Genomic DNA, 21,999 nt, shown 5'->3' on the forward strand with positions numbered 1-21,999 from the left:
CATGAGGTCGTGGTGCAGAACAGAGAGACAAAAACAAACCATAAGAAATATCATTAAATACTGTGTCGAAGACATAATGTCCCCAAACGACATCATGGACCCCTTGTTTACCATCCCACAAGTATTTTAACTTATCAGATTTAGTATTGAACCTACACCTCTCTGTTGCTTCGACTATTCTATTATTAAATTTCAAATTTGTAATTAGCTCAATGACTTTGATTTTACTGATCTTAAATACCTATACTCTGGTTTAGATTCCTATGTGTACCCTTTTTAATGATTTTGGGCATTGATGCTTTTATTTTTGGTAATTTTTTATATTTATTGGATCCTGAATTGCCCTGGATATTTTGATTTTTTAATTGTTGCTTAATATATCTATTTTCAAATTTATTACTTTTCAAAATAATCTTATTGTATTTTGGCTATCATTTATACATTTTTTAATTATTTTTAACCATCATACCGTCATCTTTTGAGGAGTTCTTTTCATGTTGTTGGACTTCAGCTGTCTTTATTGTAACGGAATCATCTGTACTCTAATGCCATTGTTATTTTTGTAACTGCACTTATTGTAATTTTTTGTGGTTGTTAAATTGTATTGTATTGCATTGTAACTGTCGAGTGACCATATCCTTGGAATATCGGTAATATGCATTGCTGGAATTATGGTCATTGGTGCAGTTGCAATGCGTACCAAATATGATAAAGTACGAATTATTTTATGAGTAAATTTAATGCCTCTTAAAACTGCACAAACAATGTACTAATTGTTTTAGAATACTAAAATATAAATTTTGAAATTTAAAATTTACTCTTCATTAATACTTTTCTGGTAACATTTCTTAATCATTCTATCATTGCAGTTTAATTATAATTTCCTCATCCTGTTTAGTATTATTTTATCAGTATCAGTATCAATACTTACTTTTAATATTTGCATCATTTTTACTTTCATTTCTTATCTTTATTAAAAATATTTTATTACTTTCAAAGTCGTTTTATTATTATTATCACCATTACTTATTTACCATTATAATATTTTAATACTTTGTTTCTTCTTCTGATTCTATAATTTATGTTTTCTGTTATTTTTCTTCGTTCTTAACTGAAGATAATAAGTAAACGTAACTATTTGGATTTGAATCTTATTTTTAAAAATTTCTGGTGACAACTTCGAATCCCAAATACATGATCCGTAAATGTCTAAAATGATTATTTTTAGACATTTTAGGAAATAAAAGGAGAACAACTCTTTTCCACTCACGAATGTTTTCCTTTTTTCTGAGATCATTAAGACGAAGAAAAATTATTTTGCTAGTTCCTTTAGGGTTTTTTCATTGTTTGTTTACGAATTTCACCCGATTTTCTAAGGATGCAATTCCCAAAAAAACAGGCGCCTGAGAGACTTTTCTCAAATGGTGAAGAACTAATGCCTGATTCATTAATCTTAATGTACTGAAATCCAAACTTTGTCATCAGAGTTTCACTTAGAGGAATTTTTATTACCTACATCGGTTTTTTCTGAAAAGTTTTTGTTCACTTCAAGCATTTTTTTGTAAATTGTATATATTTCTTATCATTCTATAAAAATCCTACTGTTTTAGAATTTTATTGTTTAAAGATTTCTGAAATATTTGCTTTCAAGTCTTGCAGCGTTTTCATATTTTGAAATACATTCTTGAAATATTTACTCAATCTTTAACAAACTTATCTTATTTTGAAATATATGCTTGGAAGTTTTAATGCAATTGAATAAATATAATCATATTTTGATATTGTTACATGAGTGTATAAAGCAATTGAAGAATTAATAAAGTGTTCTAGTTCTTTATGTTAGTTTTCTTTAAAATTCAGAAGTCTCTTGAACTTGTATAACACTAACTACTCCATTTTTTATCAATGCCTTATCTATCAGCTTTATCTTTATATTTTAGCAACAACTTTACAAATTTTGTTTAAATTCATAAAAAAAATTTATAAATTATTTTATATGAATCTAATCATTTATATAAATCATTATATTTACTTGGTTTTATTTTTTATCATTATATTTTTTGTGATTTTCTTCCAAGTGTAACGTAAATGTTGGTTTGTTCCAACAAAAATTCCTTCACCATGGCAGATTTCTCTCAATACTTGATTCGGGAATTACCCTGCCTTCTGAGTCGGATTCAAAACTACTAAGCTAAGAAGGTTGATTATCGGTAGTCGTAAACTCAAAATTGGGCCAGCTATTCAATGACATTTATAATAATAAAATAAAATAATATGGAGTTAAAATGATTTGTTTTAGCATACCAGGCAAAAAAGATCACGTGATTTGCTTTTTTCTTCTTTTTGTGGTCAGAGCAAATTATTTATTGTTGAATCATTGGTACATAAAAACATTTTTAGAATACAATTTTCTTCATCATCACCTAGCGCCACAGTTTTTTAAGCTAAAAAGAACTTAACTTGTTTCTAATATATTTCAGCGTAAAGATCATTTTTCGGTGAAAAAAGTAGAAACCTTTTGAAAATTTCAAAATTCTCCCACTGATGATCTGCCAATAATTTCATCACAACTATGAATACTGAGTAATCGTTTATATAACTTATATAATATTATATGATACTAGGAGGCTTCTCCCCCTGGTCGCTGGCGCTCACCAACCCCGGAACTGCTTTCGCAGTTCATTTCGGATTGCTTCGCAAGACAATGCTCGCTTTGCTGGCTCATTGGATACGTTCTTAACGTCTAGTTTTTGTATACTTTTTTGAAAACTAAAGTTCTGAAAACTTTTCACTGTAGAAAATTCTAAACCTGTACATTTCAATATTAATTTGAAATTGCAAACAGTTCACATATTTTTCTTAATCACACTATTCTAAATTTCAGTTGTTGAGAAAAGTAACTGTTGTAAGTTTTGTTTTAATATTTCCCGCACCAGAGGGCTAAAGCCATGTGTTGTAAAACAATAAGAAATAGTCGTCTGCTGTTAAAAGTTGATAATTCTTTTTATGTAAGCTAAAAGCTGACTTTCGTTTCCTGTTAAAACTGCCGAGTTGTCATAGCAACGTTCCTTTATTAGTCTTTTTGTGGAACAAGAAATAATCGTCTGAATATTATTATGTAAATAAAAGGTTGTTCTTTTTGTACTAGAAGTTTTATTATTTAGTTAGATTCATTATTTAGATTAGAAGTAGAGAACGACAGGATATTTTACTTCCTGATAGAGTCTCGCAACATTTTGGTGACCCCGAGGACGTGATTTTAAGCAGCAATCCAAATCTGCATATTTCAATATTTTCAATAATACGATGGAGAAAATTCAAAAGCAACGGAAGATTGTTCGAAGCTCCTTCACTCGGTTAAGTAATCAGATTTTAAATGAAATGAAATCAACCGAAACCAAAGATTTGGTGCAAGTTAAAGCTAAATTTAAAACTTTGAAAATAAAGAAAGAAGAACTTCAAAAGTTAGATAACGAATTATTGGAATTCATGCTGCAGTCCGATGATGTTACAGAAGAAGAAATTGAAAATGAAAGTAAGTCAGTTGATGATTATTCTAATAATTATTATGAAGTTGAAACAATTTTTGATGAATATTTTAAAGAGCTTAATGAAGAAAATTCATCGATGAACTTAGAACAGTCGAATCGTAAATTCAAACTTCCTAAAATAGAGCTTGCCAAATATGACGGCAGTATAAAAGGCTGGTTGTCATTTTGGTCATTGTTTAAAAAAATAGATGAAGATTTATCTTTAGATCCTGGTGATAAATTTCAATATCTTATACAGTGTACAGTTGACAATTCTCGTGCTAGAGAACTTGTTTTAAGTTATCCGGCAACAGCCGAAAATTATTCAAAGGTGATAGAAAGCTTCAAATCTCGATTTGGAAAAGATGATGTTTTAGTTGAGTTTTACATTAGAGAACTTTTATCTTTAGTTATACAAAACACAAAATCACAAATTGTTTTTTCACTTTCTTCTCTATATGACCAAATCGAATCACAATTAAGGGCTTTGGAATCATTGGGTATAACCACTAAAATGTATGATGCAATTTTATTCCCGTTAGTGGAGTCATGTATTCCTGAGGAGCTTCTTAGAGTGTGGCAAAGACAGTCGAAAATTGGCGACACTCCGAAAGATAGACTTGACGGTCTGATGTCATTTATGAGAAGTGAGGTAGAAAGTGAACAGAGAATTTCGATGGCTGTTGGCGGTTTTGACTTTAAGAAGCCTAAATTGACGAAAGACAAAATATCGCCAAATGTGAATGATAAAGTAGTACCAACTGCAAGCGATTTATTTTCTGGTAACCTGAAAAAAGAAAAGTTAGCCAATTGTATTTTTTGCCAAAGGGTACATGAAAGTAAAGATTGTTTTTTGGCATCTAGGATGTCTTATGAAGAAAAACTAGAAAAGATAAAACAGGAAAAAGCTTGTTTTTCTGTCTTAAGGTAGGACACCGCTCAAAAGCGTGTAAAACATTTGTAAAGTGCATCAATTGTGGAAAAAAGCATTGGACTGTGATGTGCGCTGAGCTCAAAATCAACCACAAGTCAAAAGAAGTACTGAGAAATGACAACGAAAAAACTTCTTTATATAGTACTAGCTGTTCTGGAGAGGTTCTTTTACAAACTTTATTAGTGAAGTTAAAATCAAACACCAAAGAACGGACTGTTCGTGCGATTATTGACAGTGGATCACAGCAGTCGTATATTCTAAAAGAAACAGTCCATAAAATGGGTTATGTGGAAAAAGGCTCAAAAGATTTGACACATATTTTATTTGGAGGTTCCACTATTCAGAATGAATCACACAAATGCTACGACATCACAGTTGCAGACGTGAAAGATAATTACAACTGCACTTTTCAAGTTCTGGATCAAAATATTATTTGCGGAAAATTGCCAAGACTACGAAAAGGACCTTGGTTGAAAGAGCTGAAAAACCTGAAAATTTGGATAACAGATTACGGTGAATGCCAACAGGAAATTGAATTACTCATTGGAGCTGACATCTGTGGACAACTTTTTACTGGAAACATGTATGAACTGGAATGTGGTTTAACGACTATAGAAACAAAATTAGGCTGGACCATTATGGGGAGAGTTCCAAAAGAAACAGAAAATGGATCTGCAAGTTTCATCATAAATTCACTCTGTGACATTAGGTCACAGCCTAATTGTCTAAATATCCTGTTTTTTTTAATCAAAATACTAATTCTTTTGACTTAATTTATAATTTTGTAATACATTTTTTTATTTCATCATCTTTCTTTAGCCCCTTAAGCGGTAGCGCAATTTGGACATTCTCCCCCTAAAATTCCTTACCAGCTCCTTGTAGAGCCCCTTTCTTTCTAGAACATTCCACCCTTTTTCGTTTCTGAGAATTCGCACTGGTTGTCGGCATCTTTCATCTCCGCGTGTATGTTGTGTTTCTCAACCGTAACTGTTAACGTATAATCAATTTTTCGTCTCAACTCGTAATTTTTAGATAATTTAACTTTAACTTGCACAACATGTACTACAACTTCAACCATTAAGTTTTTGTTTCTTATAAAAAGAGCGCGCGAAAGATGACGATTGCATTCGAAATTCGAGAGTATCATACTCCACGTCGCGCTGTTGCGTGTTTTATTTTATCCTGTCCTCGTTAGGAGGTGAGGATGGCGTCTCCTTCGCCATTTTTCTTGTGTAGTTTCTCATTTATGAGATGAACCTTTTCTTCAGCCATAGAAAAATTCCACTGACTGCCTGTTTTGCTAATATAGTGGCTTCAATATGCCTTCCAATCAAAATTTCCGAATTTTTGATGGCAGATCATAAAAATCTTGTTCATAAGAACAAAAACGTTATCTTCAATTTTGAGAGAACTGTTGCGATGGATGATTTCTTATCAAGAATCCCAAAATCCGGGAGTGTGCTTCAACTGTCGGTATTGCTGCTAACACCTTGGCCTCCGGTTATCACTTATTGATTAATGGATAAAATTGATCTCTAAGATGGAGGAGAGTGATCATCAACATGCAATTCTGAATTTGATCTCGTCTAAGCCAGTTTCATCCAAAATTTCCGTGTTCCTGAATTTATTACCCAACATGCAGTCTGAATTTGATCTCGTCTAAGCCAGTTTCATCCAAAGTTCCGTGTTCCTGAATTTATTACCCTTCACCCACTTCTCCACCTGAGACTGTGTATTGGACACTATTTTTGCCGTTAAATATGGATCCTCAAAATAAAGAGTTTTTTTAGTTTTGAAATAACTGTTTTAATAGTGACTTATTCATCTGGATTTCCTAGAAGGTAACCACAGATTGTTGGAGATTTTCTTTGTAAACTCATCTCTGATCCAGGACTGGATATCTTTTATGGATAGGAAGGTATGTTTTTTGTAGAATACATTTGTTATCTTCTGGAACTCTTTTTTTGAAAAAAATACTATTTTTTCTGGGTTAGCCAAACTTCGTAAATGTACCACTAATTTTTTCACCCGGCCATTAATTTTTATTTTTTTAAAAATTTGTTATCATTTTTTGCAACTTTTCATTTTCTTTTTTTTTATTCTATACCCAACCGTAACAGGGCATCTGGTGCCGTTCCGCTTTTCGGTTGGTGTATATAGTTTTTAACTATATTTATTTTGACCAGTGAACGAGTAATATTTCAAATTAAATTTTTTTTACTATGAGTAAAGTAAGATATTATTATTCAATGTTTAATACAATTAATTTCAATAAATTTCTTTAAGTTTGGAGTAGGAAATGAACTGCTTATTTCAATAGTTTTTGATATAATAGCCAAATAAACAATAATAAATTATGCAATGTAATCAAATTTTTTTAATAGACTTTATGTTTTGATTAGTTAATTAATATCTTGTTTTGGTTATTTACTAATTTGTTTCATACAATAACCAAATAGATAATTTTTTAAGTTGAAATAATAATAATTATTTGTCATAATTTCTGTAATTGAATATTACAATTGTTTTATAATAGTGATTAAAAATAACGATTTTGATTAGGATGATTAATATAAATATTTTTGATTAAATAATAAGTAGTAATTGGATAAGATTTGGTAAATAATTTTTCATATAACAATTTAAAAATAAGATTCTTTTATTTTATAAAATTGATGTTTACATAAATTGTTTGAAAAAAAAAATTTTTTTTCACAGCAATTGGTTAAAATAATAATTATTATTTAATATTTGGTAAATTTTAAGTTAGCTAAAATTTTGCTTCTGATGCTTTTGAAATAGGTCATGTTTGATAATTTAATTGATTATTTTGTTGAAAGGTTATTGAATTGATTTTTAATATGAATTGCCAATGTCTTACTCTCCTATATTGATAAATTATTAGTGTTCTAATCTATTATACTACAATTACATATTCATGATTGATTGGTTTTTAAAAACTTTTGGGTATTTATTTGCACTTTGAAATAATTAATGACAACATTGTTTTTTTCTAATGGTTGATATTTCTTGTTTATGCAAGTATATCGTTATATGATTAACAGTAATTTGAAGGATAAAATAATTTTTTTAATTGTGTTTTTCTTGATACTTAAATTTATTATATTTCAATGTTTACATTATTTTCATGAGGTTATCAAAAGGTTACAATTAGTAATAATACCTGTGTAATTGATACTATCATTAATTAATATTTTTCATTAGATGACCCCAATTCAAACCCGTAATAGAACTTATGCTAATCCAATAATTATGCCTGACAACGTAAATAACATAGAGGCCAATAGGCAAACCCCAAAATTCAATTTCAATAGTCCAGAATTTTCTGGAAATTCTCAGAACGTAGAGTGGTTCCTGAACCAAATTAGAGATCTAGTAAAATTAAATCAGTTTGATAATGCGGCTGCATTATACTTGTTAAAATCAAAATTGTCTGGGGCTGCTCTCACTTTTTTTCAGAATTCACCTGAATGTAGGGTGGTCACAAAGTTCGAGGATGCATGTCAGCTGCTTCAAAATTTTTTCAAACAAGAAGATTCTTCCTCGGCTGACTTGGCAAAATTTCAGGCAATCAGCCTTTTGCCCTCTGAAACTATCAAAAATCTAGAATATAGGATAGATTCTCTTGCCCATAAGGCATATAACTTTATTAATGACCAATCAGCTTTGTCTCGGATAAAAGCCATGCAGTTCTTATCTGCAATCCCTTTGCACCTTAAGGAGACTATTCTCATTGAGGGAATACAAGACTACCGCGAGATGGTCAAAAGGGCCAATCATATCGTGACAATACAGCAAACTTTAGCTGGATCGGCTACTCCTTTAGTCGCAGCTCATGCGGTGACTCAGTGTGCTTCTGCTGCACCTGATCAGCTCACCTTAATTTCAAAACAACTCGAAATGCTGACAACTAGAATTGAGACTATGCAGTCTAATTGTAGTATATGTCAGAAATCCCACAGCACTAAATTATGTCCCCTTTTACTTCACCCTGTACAGAACCAGGATCGGGTTGGACATGAACAACCTCGCCCAACTCCAAACCTTCACTGTGTTTTCTGTAATAGGTCTGGGCATATCATGAGTGTGTGTCGAACGTATCTCAGACATTTAAGACAAAATTCAATTGGGCCATTGGCGATGCATTCTTTTCCGCCACAGTTCCCCATGGTTTCTCCCAGGTTCACTGCACCGCAGTATCCACCGCCACCGATTCCTAGTCAAAATGAACAATTTAGACCGAGGGTTAATAATACTAATTATAGAGGTAACAATCCTTTAAACTCTCGCAGGAGGCAGTAGGGGATGGCCCTGTCTTCTCATCCACCAAACCATCCAAAATTTTTGATATAAATGAGTTTATGTCAAAATCGATGCATAACTCAAATGTTACCATTAGGGAGTTTTTGACTAACTGTAACTATAAAGAAAATATTGAACACATAAATATTGTTTCACATGAAATTAATCTTCCTACAATTGCTTCTAGCTTTAAAAATGTTAATGTAAATTTTCTACTCGATAGTGGGTCATCAGTCTCATTATTGACATTAGATACTTTCAATGCAATCAGGGCTCATAATAAAGTAAAATTCTTATCAAGAAAAGTCCAAATAAGAACAGTTAATTCTCAGCTTCAATTCTCGGCTTGTGCTGAAATTTCCTTTAAAATCCATAATAATTTTTTTCGTCATCAATTTTTTATTGCAGATATTAAGAGTGATACTTTTCAGGGAATTCTAGGTTTTGATTTTCTAAGAACACATAATGTTCTTATTAACTTCCAAGAGGAGTCTGCGCAATTTAGTAATTTTTGTATTCCTTTAAATAATTTTGATAAGTTAGCTTCTAATCATACCAACAATGAACAGATTGATGTTGTTTTAAAAAATAAACTCACAATTGAGCCAGGCGAGACTGCCATTGCCCATTTAAGAATTAATTCTTTTGCTAATCAAACAAATAAAGAAGTGTATTTCACACCTACTTATAATTCAAAGATATTAATTCATCCGTCTATTAATGTTGTTGATAATAAGTCTTTTAATACAATAATCCAAAATAATTCTGATAACACTGTTCATTTAAATAAAGGCTTGAATATAGGTAATATTATTTGTAATTTTGTTGTCCAAAATAGTAATGATGGTAATAATGTAGATTTAAATGATTGTACTAATCTAGAACAGTGTAATTTAATTACTGCTTCTCAGGATATTTTAAATTTAAGAAAAGATGAACTAAAATCTACTGATTTTGATTTAGCACATTTAGACACTGATCAAAAATTAATTCTTCAAAACATTTTATTGGAGAATTTTGCTGCATTTTCTAAAACCATAAAAACTTTAGGATGTACTGATCGTGTGGTTCCCTCTTTAACATTGAAAAATGACAATGCAATAAAAACCTTACCATTTGAAATTCCATATGCTTTAAGGGATGACATTAAACAAGAATTAGATGAATTAGTGGAAGCCGGGATTATTCATAGGCATGTTAGCCATTGGGCTGCTCCACTAGTCTTAGTCAAAAAGAAAAACTCAGAAAATAGTCAGGGAAAACCTAAGTATCGTTTAGCTTTGGACTTAAGATTACTTAATGCAGTGGTAGAAAGCTCCACTTACCCTTTGCCTAAAATAAGCACTATAATTAATGAAATTTCTTCTTATAAATTTTTCACAAAGTGTGATATTCGAGAAGCCTATAGGCAGGTTATGCTTCCTGAACACCTACAGGACATACTAACTTTTACTACTCCTTTTGGATCCTTCGCTAATAGACGACTCGTGTTTGGCCTCAAAACGGCAGCGAGTACTTTCCAGGCTTTAGTAGACCTAATTATTGAGGAATTAAATACTGAGGGTATTAAAGGTATCCATGCTTATCAAGATGATTTCCTAATCGGAGCAAATTCCTTTGAAGAAATGACTAATAGAATATCAGCGTTACTTAAAATTTTAACTAAATACAACTTAACTTTAGCTCCTAATAAATGTTCTTTCTTTAAAGATTCTGTTGAATATCACGGTTTTGTAATTTCCCATAAGTGTATAACCCCTACTTCATCCAATATAGCCAAAATTACTTCATTTGCTACCCCTCGTAATGCCAAACAGGTTAAGAAGTTTATAGGTGTGTGTGGCTTTTATCGCCATTTAATTCCAAATTTCGCCCAATTAATTGCTGTGTTGACTAAAGTTGCTACAAAGCAATCTAAATTTAAATGGAAGGACGAACAACAGCGGGCATTTGATGCATTACAGAATGCATTTTTTTCGAAACCTTTTGTTCAGTTACCAGATTTCAGTAAACCGTTTTTCCTAAATACTGATGCGAGCAAATTAGGCATTTCAGCAGTTTTGATGCAGGAGCATGAAGGATCTCTTCGCCCTGTCTCTTTTTTAGTAAGGCTTTGTCCAAGTCTGAGAAAAACTATCCCGCCATCAAATTGGAGCTATATGCAATTTTTAAGGGTGTTACAGCATTTAACTCTTACCTCTATAATAGAAATTTTACAATTCTGAGTGATAGTAAACCTCTAAAACATTATCGCAAGGTTACATCACCTGCTGATATTATCACACGTTGGTTGCTTGCTTTAAGTGAATATACTTTTGAGTTTGTACATATACCTGGTCATGAGAATGCGTTAGCCGACTGGTTTAATCGTTCTCCTGATCCTAATTTTTGTCAACCTGCTTTAAATAGTAATGATTCTGAACTAATTTTACCTTTCACTGATATAAATGAAGACCATGTAATTCATGCTTTAACTAATAATGACTCCCCTCTTGAAATTTCTTTAGACACATTTAAATCGGAACAATGTAAAGATCAAAGTATTCAGGAAATTATCTCTCTGTTAAACAATCCCACGTTAATTAATCAATCTAAGACTGAACATTTCTTTTTAAATGATGGTATATTAATGTATGCCACTGAGGTTTTTCCTCATAAACACAGAATTGTAGTTCCAAATTCATTAAAATCTAAAGTGTTAAATATTTGTCATGTTTCCCATTCTGGTATTCAAAAGACGTATGAGCTTGTGTCTAAAAGATATTTTTGGAAAAGTTGTTACAGTGATACCTGTAATTATGTTAAGTCTTGTGAATTATGTATTAAACATAAACAGTCTGCGAGCAAGCCTGCTCCTTTAAAATCAATGTGGCTACCTCAGAGGCCTGGACAATTTGTCTCAATGGACATTGTAGGACCCATTAAGAATTGTGGATATATTTTAACTTTCATAGATCATTTCTCTAGACATTTAATTTTAAACCAACTAGTCAATTTAACCACTGAGACTGTTTCTAAACATTTAATGAATTATATTGCTCATTATGGTAGAATGTTATACCTATTAACAGATCTAGGCACTCAGTTTAAAGCTGAGGTTTTTGAATTAATCAATAAAAAGTTAGGCATAAAATTAGCCCATAGCAGTGCTGCTCATCCTCAAAGTAATGGAATGAGTGAACGCATTAATCAAGCTATTAAGTCTTCTGTTTTAACTTTACATGAGAAAGGTGTGTCATTTGCAACCAGCTTATTAATTCACCAAAATATATACAATGGTTCAATTCACTCTTCAACCAAATTCACCCCTAACTTACTTCATTTTGGTCGTAATTTGGCCTTAATTTTTGATTGTTTTGAAACTAGTGTTGAACCAATACATTTGGATAAATCTCACTATTTATTGGAGACCTTAAATGAGCTCAATATTGCATATGAAAATGCTTACCATAATTCTGAACGAGCACAAGTCAAACAAAATTCGAGACAAGGTGCGAAAGCAAAATTAAGATCACTAAATATTGGTGATATTGTCTACTTAAAACATACTAATGTGTTTAAACCTAAATTTGATGGTCCGTTTACTATTTTGTCAAAATTTAATGATGTGGATTATGTAATCCAACTTTTGGACAATACGAAGGCACCTAAACTAACTGTTCATATAGACCGTTTACGTCTATGTCCTCATAGGAGACAAAATTTGCTTTTTCATCCCTCTTTGGATACCTCCCCTAGTGTAATTGATAGTGATATCACTCTCCCTAAGGCTTGTCCTTACAATTTAAGAAGTAAATAATTTTTTTCTAATTAAATTTGTTTGAATGTAACATGGATATGTGTGATGGGTGTTATTTGGGTATCGGTGTATATGATGCTGGCCGTCATATCCGCGGAACATCGGGATCATGTAGTACTTGTCGGGCAATACCAGTGATTTTTTTGGTTAAATTTTTGGTAAAATTTTTTTGTGATATCCAGTTCTTGTAACTAATTTTGTCAATAGTTCTAACATTTTTTAATTGAATGAGGTATTCAAATTGTGATATGGTTTGTGTGGTGGATGATGAGCAGTGCCCTCCTTTTTGCGACTCTACAAACTTATAACTATGGGTTCGTGTTTGTGGTTGTTCATGTCTAACTATTTGCAATTTTTTTTAACAAATATTTCATGGTAATATTTGTATTTTTTTAAATTACTTAAACACATAATCGTAATTAATTAATGATGCTTGATTTCGAATGCCAATTTTTTTGTTTTTCGACCCTGTAGTTCTGTACAGTATAAAATTTTTTTTTCCTTTTCTAGTATGTCATAAGTAACTATTATTACATACAAAATTTTTTTTGGATTTTTGCAGAGTGTGAATTCTCTTTGCATTAGTAATGTATAAAAGTACACCTCATTGTACATCTCAAGGTGTCACAACGTTTGTTATGATTTTTTTATTGTTTTGTGTTATGTTGTTTTATACAAATTGTTGATGCTGAGTTTGTTAATTGTATATTGTTCAGCAATTTTTTTAGGTAATGCTTTTTGTAAGCAATGTGTCAAGGCCTTGTTTTTTTGTTTTGTTTTAGCAGTTTTTTTTTTTTGGGTCAAAGTTCTGTGAGTCAATTTGTTGTTTTTTTAAGTGTTAAAATTCCTTGCAGTTTTTGTTAAGTTTAATGTTTTGCCTAGGCTTTTCCTGTTACAACTAGTAAGTTTAATTGCAATTTTTTTAACTTCCTTCAAGTCTTAAATTAATAATTTTTGTGCACTTATTGCTCTCACTAATGACTTTGATTTGTTTCAGGTATACATTTTGATGTGTACTAATTTTTTTGTCGTTTTAACTCGGATTACTACTTATCAATCTTGTTTGATTGGTTTCAATTTTTTTCTCAAAATTCACTTAATGGATTGATGTACAAAATGTTGTACAAAGTTTTTTTTTTTTTCGTTTAAGCTCGGAGTATTGTCAGTCTACAATGGTAGCCTGATTTCTCGTTTGTTCGCAATTTTTCAATTTTTTTTCCTAATAATTTCCAGCAAACAAATCAATTTTTTTTCAATTCCTTCTTACAAGGAATAATTTGAGTTAATGTCCTTTACCTCAAAAATTGTTTTTCCACTATTACTAAGTGAGATTTTTTTTGAATAGTCAATTATCCATTTTACCTCCTTAATGTTATTTTCTGTGGAGAAGATTTTCTCAGTCTACTAGATTTTCTCAGTCTACTTCATGTAGCCTGAATTTTTTTATACGGGTGTTATTGCACTTATAGGCATTGACATGCATCAAGGTATATGTTGTTTAATTTATATTACATGTGTTGACGATTCATTGTCAACATGTTTGTTTTCATGTAGCAAACAATTAAGATTGTTTTGTGTTTTTTTTTCGTCCATTTATCAAACAATTAACATTGTTTGGCCATTTCACTAATCAAGATGCAGCCATGTAAAGCTGCTTATATGTATGTGTCGTTATGTGTTACTAGTTCTTTGTATGTCTTATGTTTGAGGCACAGCTTTTCTCATTTCAGACTCTTACTATCAAAAGTTTTGATATATAGATTGTTATGTAAACATCTGACTATTTGTAAGTGGAGTAGTGGTGAACTGGAGTTGCAGGCTGTTAGAACTTAATTTCATTTATAAAATTTTTTGGATTAATATCTCTTTTTTTGGCAAAAAAAAAAAAAACATTTTCTTCAAAAATTTTTTTTCTGCAGTGGGGGGTATAATGTGACATTAGGTCACAGCCTAATTGTCTAAATATCCTGTTTTTTTTAATCAAAATACTAATTCTTTTGACTTAATTTATAATTTTGTAATACATTTTTTTATTTCATCATCTTTCTTTAGCCCCTTAAGCGGTAGCGCAATTTGGACATTCTCCCCCTAAAATTCCTTACCAGCTCCTTGTAGAGCCCCTTTCTTTCTAGAACATTCCACCCTTTTTCGTTTCTGAGAATTCGCACTGGTTGTCGGCATCTTTCATCTCCGCGTGTATGTTGTGTTTCTCAACCGTAACTGTTAACGTATAATCAATTTTTCGTCTCAACTCGTAATTTTTAGATAATTTAACTTTAACTTGCACAACATGTACTACAACTTCAACCATTAAGTTTTTGTTTCTTATAAAAAGAGCGCGCGAAAGATGACGATTGCATTCGAAATTCGAGAGTATCATACTCCACGTCGCGCTGTTGCGTGTTTTATTTTATCCTGTCCTCGTTAGGAGGTGAGGATGGCGTCTCCTTCGCCATTTTTCTTGTGTAGTTTCTCATTTATGAGATGAACCTTTTCTTCAGCCATAGAAAAATTCCACTGACTGCCTGTTTTGCTAATATAGTGGCTTCAATATGCCTTCCAATCAAAATTTCCGAATTTTTGATGGCAGATCATAAAAATCTTGTTCATAAGAACAAAAACGTTATCTTCAATTTTGAGAGAACTGTTGCGATGGATGATTTCTTATCAAGAATCCCAAAATCCGGGAGTGTGCTTCAACTGTCGGTATTGCTGCTAACACCTTGGCCTCCGGTTATCACTTATTGATTAATGGATAAAATTGATCTCTAAGATGGAGGAGAGTGATCATCAACATGCAATTCTGAATTTGATCTCGTCTAAGCCAGTTTCATCCAAAATTTCCGTGTTCCTGAATTTATTACCCAACATGCAGTCTGAATTTGATCTCGTCTAAGCCAGTTTCATCCAAAGTTCCGTGTTCCTGAATTTATTACCCTTCACCCACTTCTCCACCTGAGACTGTGTATTGGACACTATTTTTGCCGTTAAATATGGATCCTCAAAATAAAGAGTTTTTTTAGTTTTGAAATAACTGTTTTAATAGTGACTTATTCATCTGGATTTCCTAGAAGGTAACCACAGATTGTTGGAGATTTTCTTTGTAAACTCATCTCTGATCCAGGACTGGATATCTTTTATGGATAGGAAGGTATGTTTTTTGTAGAATACATTTGTTATCTTCTGGAACTCTTTTTTTGAAAAAATTACTATTTTTTCTGGGTTAGCCAAACTTCGTAAATGTACCACTAACTTTTTCACCCGGCCATTAATTTTTATTTTTTTAAAAATTTGTTATCATTTTTTGCAACTTTTCATTTTCTTTTTTTTTATTCTATACCCAACCGTAACAGGGCACACTCCTTTCTCAGACCTGCAGCATTTCAAAACTATGGGATATTGACATTTTAGGTATAAGAGATCCTATAGAGACAAAGACGAGAAAAGAGTTAGAGACAGCAGCATTGGATTATTTTCAGAAAACAGTCACAAAGAATGAAAATGGGCGTTACGAAGTTCATTTGCCATGGCTGGAAACTAAAGATTATCTCCAGCAAAATAAATCCGTTGCTGAACGAAGATGCATTTCAACTTCAATGAAGCTCGAAGCTGAAGGCCGTTACGAAGATTATGATGCAGTTTTTAAGGAATGGGAAGACTCTAAAATAATAGAATTGGTGCCAGAATCTGAAATCGGGGAAGCTTCTCACTACCTACCACACAGAGGAGTTTTTAAGGAGCATTATACAACTCGTGTCCGGCCAGTAGTCGACGCCTCTTCACATGAAAAAGGTTTTCCTTCGCTGAATGACTGTCTCGAAAAGGGACCTAATCTTTTAGAAGAAATACCACCATTGTTGATGAGATTTCGGATGGACAACATTGGTGTAGTGTCAGACATTAAAAAGGCCTTCCTGCAAATTTCTGTTGTTAAAGAAGATCGAGATTTCCTTCGTTTCCTCTGGTGGGAAGATTTTGAGAAGAAAAAATTTAAGATTTTTAGACACAAGAGAGTAGTTTTTGGACTCACGTGTAGTCCTTTCCTTTTGTCTGCAGTAATAAATGCATTTCTAGAAGCAAGTCCATCAGATATTAAAGACACTGCTGATAGTTTGAAAAAGTCTTTTTATGTTGACAATTGCATAACTTCAGTACCTAATCAACACAAGCTTGAGAAATTTATTCAGGAATCGACCCAATTGTTACATAGTGCGTGTTTCGATCTCAGAGGATGGGAATACTCGCACGACAATTTCACTGATGGAAAGCCTACTCATGTGTTGGGATTACTCTGGGACAAACAGCAAGATAGCATCTTTTGCGATTTGAACAATATTAAAGAAGTGAAACCTATCCTAACAAGAAGATGTGTTTTGTCTTCAGTTCAAAAGATTTTTGATCCTCTTGGTATTTTGTGCCCAGTCACTCTACCTCCTAAAATCATAGTACAGCACACTTGGACTCTTAAAATAGGATGGGATACAGAATTACCAGAAAATTACCGAAAAGAGTTTTTGACCTGGTGTGATGATTTGTCCTTATTGAATGACGTTAAAATTCCAAGATGCTTAGGTATGAGTGATTTAAAAACTGAATTTAGTATTCATGTATTTTGTGATGCCAGTAAAATCGCATACAGCACAGTTATATTCCTTCGAAAGGTCCAAGAAGAAAAGATATCCTTACATTTTATACAAGCCAAAAGTAGAGTAGCCCCACTACACAAGATGACTATTCCACGGTTGGAATTACTTGCCTGTTGCATTGGAGCACGTCTTGCCTCGATAACAATAAAAGCGATGGATTTAAAGGAAGTACCTATCATTTACTGGACCGATTCTTCAACCGCTCTTTGTTGGATTAAGAGAGAAGAGAACTGGGGTGTGTTCGTCAATAATCGAGTAAAAGAAATCCGATCATTAACGGAAAAGACTTCATGGAGACACTTACCCGGGGAGCAGAACCCAGCAGACTTACCTTCCAGAGGTTGTTCCGCAAAAGTCTTCTTAAAATCAAAGTGGTGGGAGGGACCACCATGGTTAAAATTGCGTGTAGAAGAATGGCCAAAAAATGAATTCAATGAAGCAGAGGAGGATGTTTTAAAAGAAAGACGAAAAAGTATTATTTCTTCTCTTGTTTGTAATGATGCTGATGTTCAATGGTACTGCAGACGTTTTTCAAAGTACTCACAAATATTGAGAATGATTGCTTGGATGTACCGATTTATCAATAATACCCGAAAAAGTAAAATTCAAAAGGAAAAAGTTCTTTCAGTGAATGAATTAGAATCGGCTGAGAAACAATTAATGAAGCTTGTGCAACGTGAAACATTGAAGGAAGAAGATGTAAAAACTCTTTGCACTTTTATTGACAACGACGGTATTCGCAGACTAAAGACAAAAATCACCAGAAGAAGTGATGATGATAATTTTTTGTGCCCGATTGTCCTTCCGTCAAAGCATGAAATTGTGAATAAATTGATACTCGAGAGGCACTTGAAGTCTTTACATGCTGGAGTACAATTTGTGTTGGCTGATATCCGACAACAATTTTGGATCTTGAGAGGGAGAAAAACCATCCAAGGAGTGATTTTGAAATGTGTTCGATGTAGGAGACATGATTCAAGGGGAGTGGAATCTGTGCCAACACCCTTACCAGAAGATAGAATTCGTGATTCTTTGGTATTTGAAGTTTCTGGGGTAGATTTAGCAGGCCCGCTTCATTTGAAAGATGGCAAAAAAGCTTGGATTCTCCTGTTTACTTGTGCCGTATATCGAGCCGTGCATCTGGAACTCATTCAAAGCCTGTCAACAAGCTGCTTCATGTTAGGTTTCAGGAGATTCATTGCTCGACGAGGACGGCCCAAAATAATGTACAGTGACAATGGAAGTAATTTCGTTGGAACGGATAATCTGTTGAAATCAATTGATTGGGAGAAAGTCATTAATGATGCTTCAATATTCAGGATACAGTGGAAATTCAACACACCCACTGCAGCATGGTGGGGTGGGTGGTGGGAGAGAATCGTTCAAATGATTAAAAGATTACTAAGAAGAGTTTTAGGAAAAGCCTGTCTGACGTATGAAGAAATGTCAACTATTTTGTGCGATATGGAAGCCATTATCAACGGTAGGCCTCTTACCTACATTTCAGAAGATTCAAAGGATTTACTCCCAATCACCCCATCGATGTTCATACAAGATATACGAGTTATCGGTGTACCAAATTTAGACCACCTAGACACTGTTAGCATCACAAAAAGATGGAGATATCAACAATCTTTAAGAGACACCTTTCGAAAAAGGTTCAGGGACGAGTACCTTAGTCTTTTGGTCCAAAAACCGCTCAAGAATATACATCTAATACGAGATTTAAAGCCTGGTGATGTTGTTTTGATATGCTACGACAATAAGAAACGAATAGATTGGCCCTTGGGAAAAATCATATCCACATTCCCAGGAAAAGACAACCATGTTCGAGTGGTAAGAGTAAAAACAGCAAATGGAGAAGTTGATAGACCCGTCCAAAAAATATATCCATTAGAGATCTCTCATCATGATCCACTATTTAAGAAGAAGTCATTTGATGAAACCTATGAAAGTCAGTCCAACGTTCCAGAAATAACGTAACCAGAAGATGGTGATATATGTACACTCAAAGACAATAACTTGCCATTAAAAACTAGATGTGGAAGGACATTAGTAAAACCATTACGTTATAGACAATAATTTATAAATTTTTTTTTTGGATATTATAATTTGTTTGCTTTGATAAATTTTCATCATTTAGAGATAGATAATTTTGATTTTCTCAAAATCAAAAGGGGGGAGGATGTTAAAAGTTGATAATTCTTTTTATGTAAGCTAAAAGCTGACTTTCGTTTCCTGTTAAAACTGCCGAGTTGTCATAGCAACGTTCCTTTATTAGTCTTTTTGTGGAACAAGAAATAATCGTCTGAATATTATTATGTAAATAAAAGGTTGTTCTTTTTGTACTAGAAGTTTTATTATTTAGTTAGATTCATTATTTAGATTAGAAGTAGAGAACGACAGGATATTTTACTTCCTGATAGAGTCTCGCAACATCTGCCACTGAACGCCGGATGTAAAGCATCGGCTTTGATGAAGATAATTTTGTATTTTTAATTCTCTGAAGGGCGCCACCTTAATAATATGGAATTTGTAAAATAAATGTATATATTTTCGATTGTTGATGAAGCCCATCATTTTGTGTTTTCATCAGTGTTCAGAAGCAGAACAACAATAAGTTTTTTATTTTATCACAAAAATATAAAATGTATAAAAAGCAAAGACAAGAGTAATAAAATGAGTATAGTCATAGAAAAAATTAAAATTATAATATAGTATTTGTCAGTTAAAATAAAACTTTTTGTTTAAGTCATTGCTAACAATTCAAATTTTTCAGAGGCAACTCTTAACCTCTAAATATTATTTTTTTATGTACACATTTCTAAATGTCAGTATTCAACCACAAAACAACTTAAAGTCCTCAAATTTAGCATGAAGTTGTAAAATGTAATGAAAGAAGATAATAGCAATAATGAAAGTAGAAGTAAAGTTAGTACTGTAAAATTAAAACAATATTTTTAATCAATGAGCCAAGTTCTTCAAGAAGCAGTTATAGAAGTAGGTTGTTTATTTAAAACTTTTTATAGAATTTCTTTAAGAGCACAATTGTTAATTTGGGCATTTGGCGATACAACACTTTTAGAATTGAAGGATTTGTTAGGTCAAGCGCTCAGGTATCATAATTTTGATCTAGTTGCGCTTCCATGTCATTTTGATTTATGTTGCTAAGTTAACTTTCAAAAAATTCCATGGCTGGCAACAGCATTTTTATTTTTTAAGTTGTTTATTTTTATTTCTTTTAGAATTCGCTATTTTTTTAGCGAAATGTTTTTAACCTAACAGAATTCTTTCCCGACTGTTTTCTCTATGAGTGAAGGAAATAAAGTAAATATTTAACTGTTGTGAAAAGAATCTTATTTAGTTGTACAAAGTACTTCAGCCAAAATTTGGGAGCCACGTAAGAGAATTATACATAACAGATAACTAATATGATTTAACTTATTCATAGTCATAAAATAGTTATCAATAGATGATAAAAACCCACATGAAAAAAGGAAGAAAGTGGTATTACATCTTTGTTTATAGTGAGGGAGATCACGTTGTTTCTGTTACCTGCACTTCAGTTTAAAAAAACAATAATATGATCGATATCATTTCTGATCCAAATATAAATACTGATATTATTATAATATTCCACAGTAAACAAGTTTTACTATGCCCGAATTATTTAGTAGGCTTATTAAATTCTAATGAGAAAACACTTGTGGTTACACCTTTTCCTTTTTTATTTACTAATTTATTTTATTTATTATTATTTTTTTTAAACAAAAGGAGCCATCATCATAAAAGGACCCTATACATAGATATTATAATGTAATTTTGAGGTGCATACCTAATACCTTCCATACATTCCTTTCTGTATTTAGCATACTATCTTGACCTCTTCATCATATTTTCTTCCTGGTAATATTCCTGAAATTTGTGAATCTAGACACATTTTGTTTCAGTATAAAAGTTCTTGAAAATGACAAATTAATGCGAAACAAATGCACGAACTTTATTTCTATTTAAGTCAACTGAACTATATTTCAATGTAGTTAATTTGCACATAAATTATATTATTTCAACACGGAAACAAATATTTACACAAAAAAATACATTTGCATGTCGTATATATATATATATATATATATATATATATATATATATATATATATATATATATATATATATATATATATATATATATATATATATATATATATATATATGTATATGTATATGTATATGTATATATATATATATATATACATGTATATGTATATATATATATATGTATATATATATATATATATATATATATATATATATATATATATATATATATATATATATATATATATATATATATATATATATACTAGCTGACCCGGCAAACGTTGTTTTGCCATATGAATTATTTCTAGAGTATGAATATACATTTTATTTATAGTAAGTGTGTGCGTATGTGGTATATGAGTGGAAGAGGCATGGAGCGCTGTGAACGGTGACAAAATGTGAAAATAACAGCACACCAAATAATAGTTTTTTTAATTTATTGTAACTTTTTTTTATAAATTATATATACAACGAATTCTGAAAGTATTAGTCAACAATATTAATCTCTTAGTGCAATGGAGTGTACAATATTTTTTGTCTTTCCATCTTAGGCTAACACAAATAAATTGGATGGTTTGCCCACTAGAGAGCATGCCACGTATGAATGCTTATTATCCACGTATGAATGCTTAGATTTGAGCACACCGTGTGAAAAACATGGTGTGC

The 21,999-nt window shown here is 31.9% G+C and overlaps 1 protein-coding gene across 1 annotated transcript; it reads left to right on the forward strand.

The window, feature by feature from the left end:
- The first annotated feature begins 3,306 nt into the window (after positions 1–3,306).
- LOC147806320 (uncharacterized) lies at positions 3,307–4,461 on the forward strand. Its single transcript, XM_087149626.1, has 2 exons — positions 3,307–3,535; positions 3,605–4,461. The coding sequence occupies exons 1-2, from the start codon at positions 3,307–3,309 to the stop codon at positions 4,459–4,461; spliced, it is 1,086 nt and encodes a 361-aa protein (XP_087005752.1).
- The last annotated feature ends 17,538 nt before the right edge of the window (positions 4,462–21,999 follow it).

Source organism: Parasteatoda tepidariorum, chromosome 8, assembly GCF_982258835.1.
Source record: "Parasteatoda tepidariorum strain Cologne lab strain chromosome 8, Ptep-v5.0, whole genome shotgun sequence".
Taxonomy (NCBI): domain Eukaryota; kingdom Metazoa; phylum Arthropoda; class Arachnida; order Araneae; family Theridiidae; genus Parasteatoda; species Parasteatoda tepidariorum.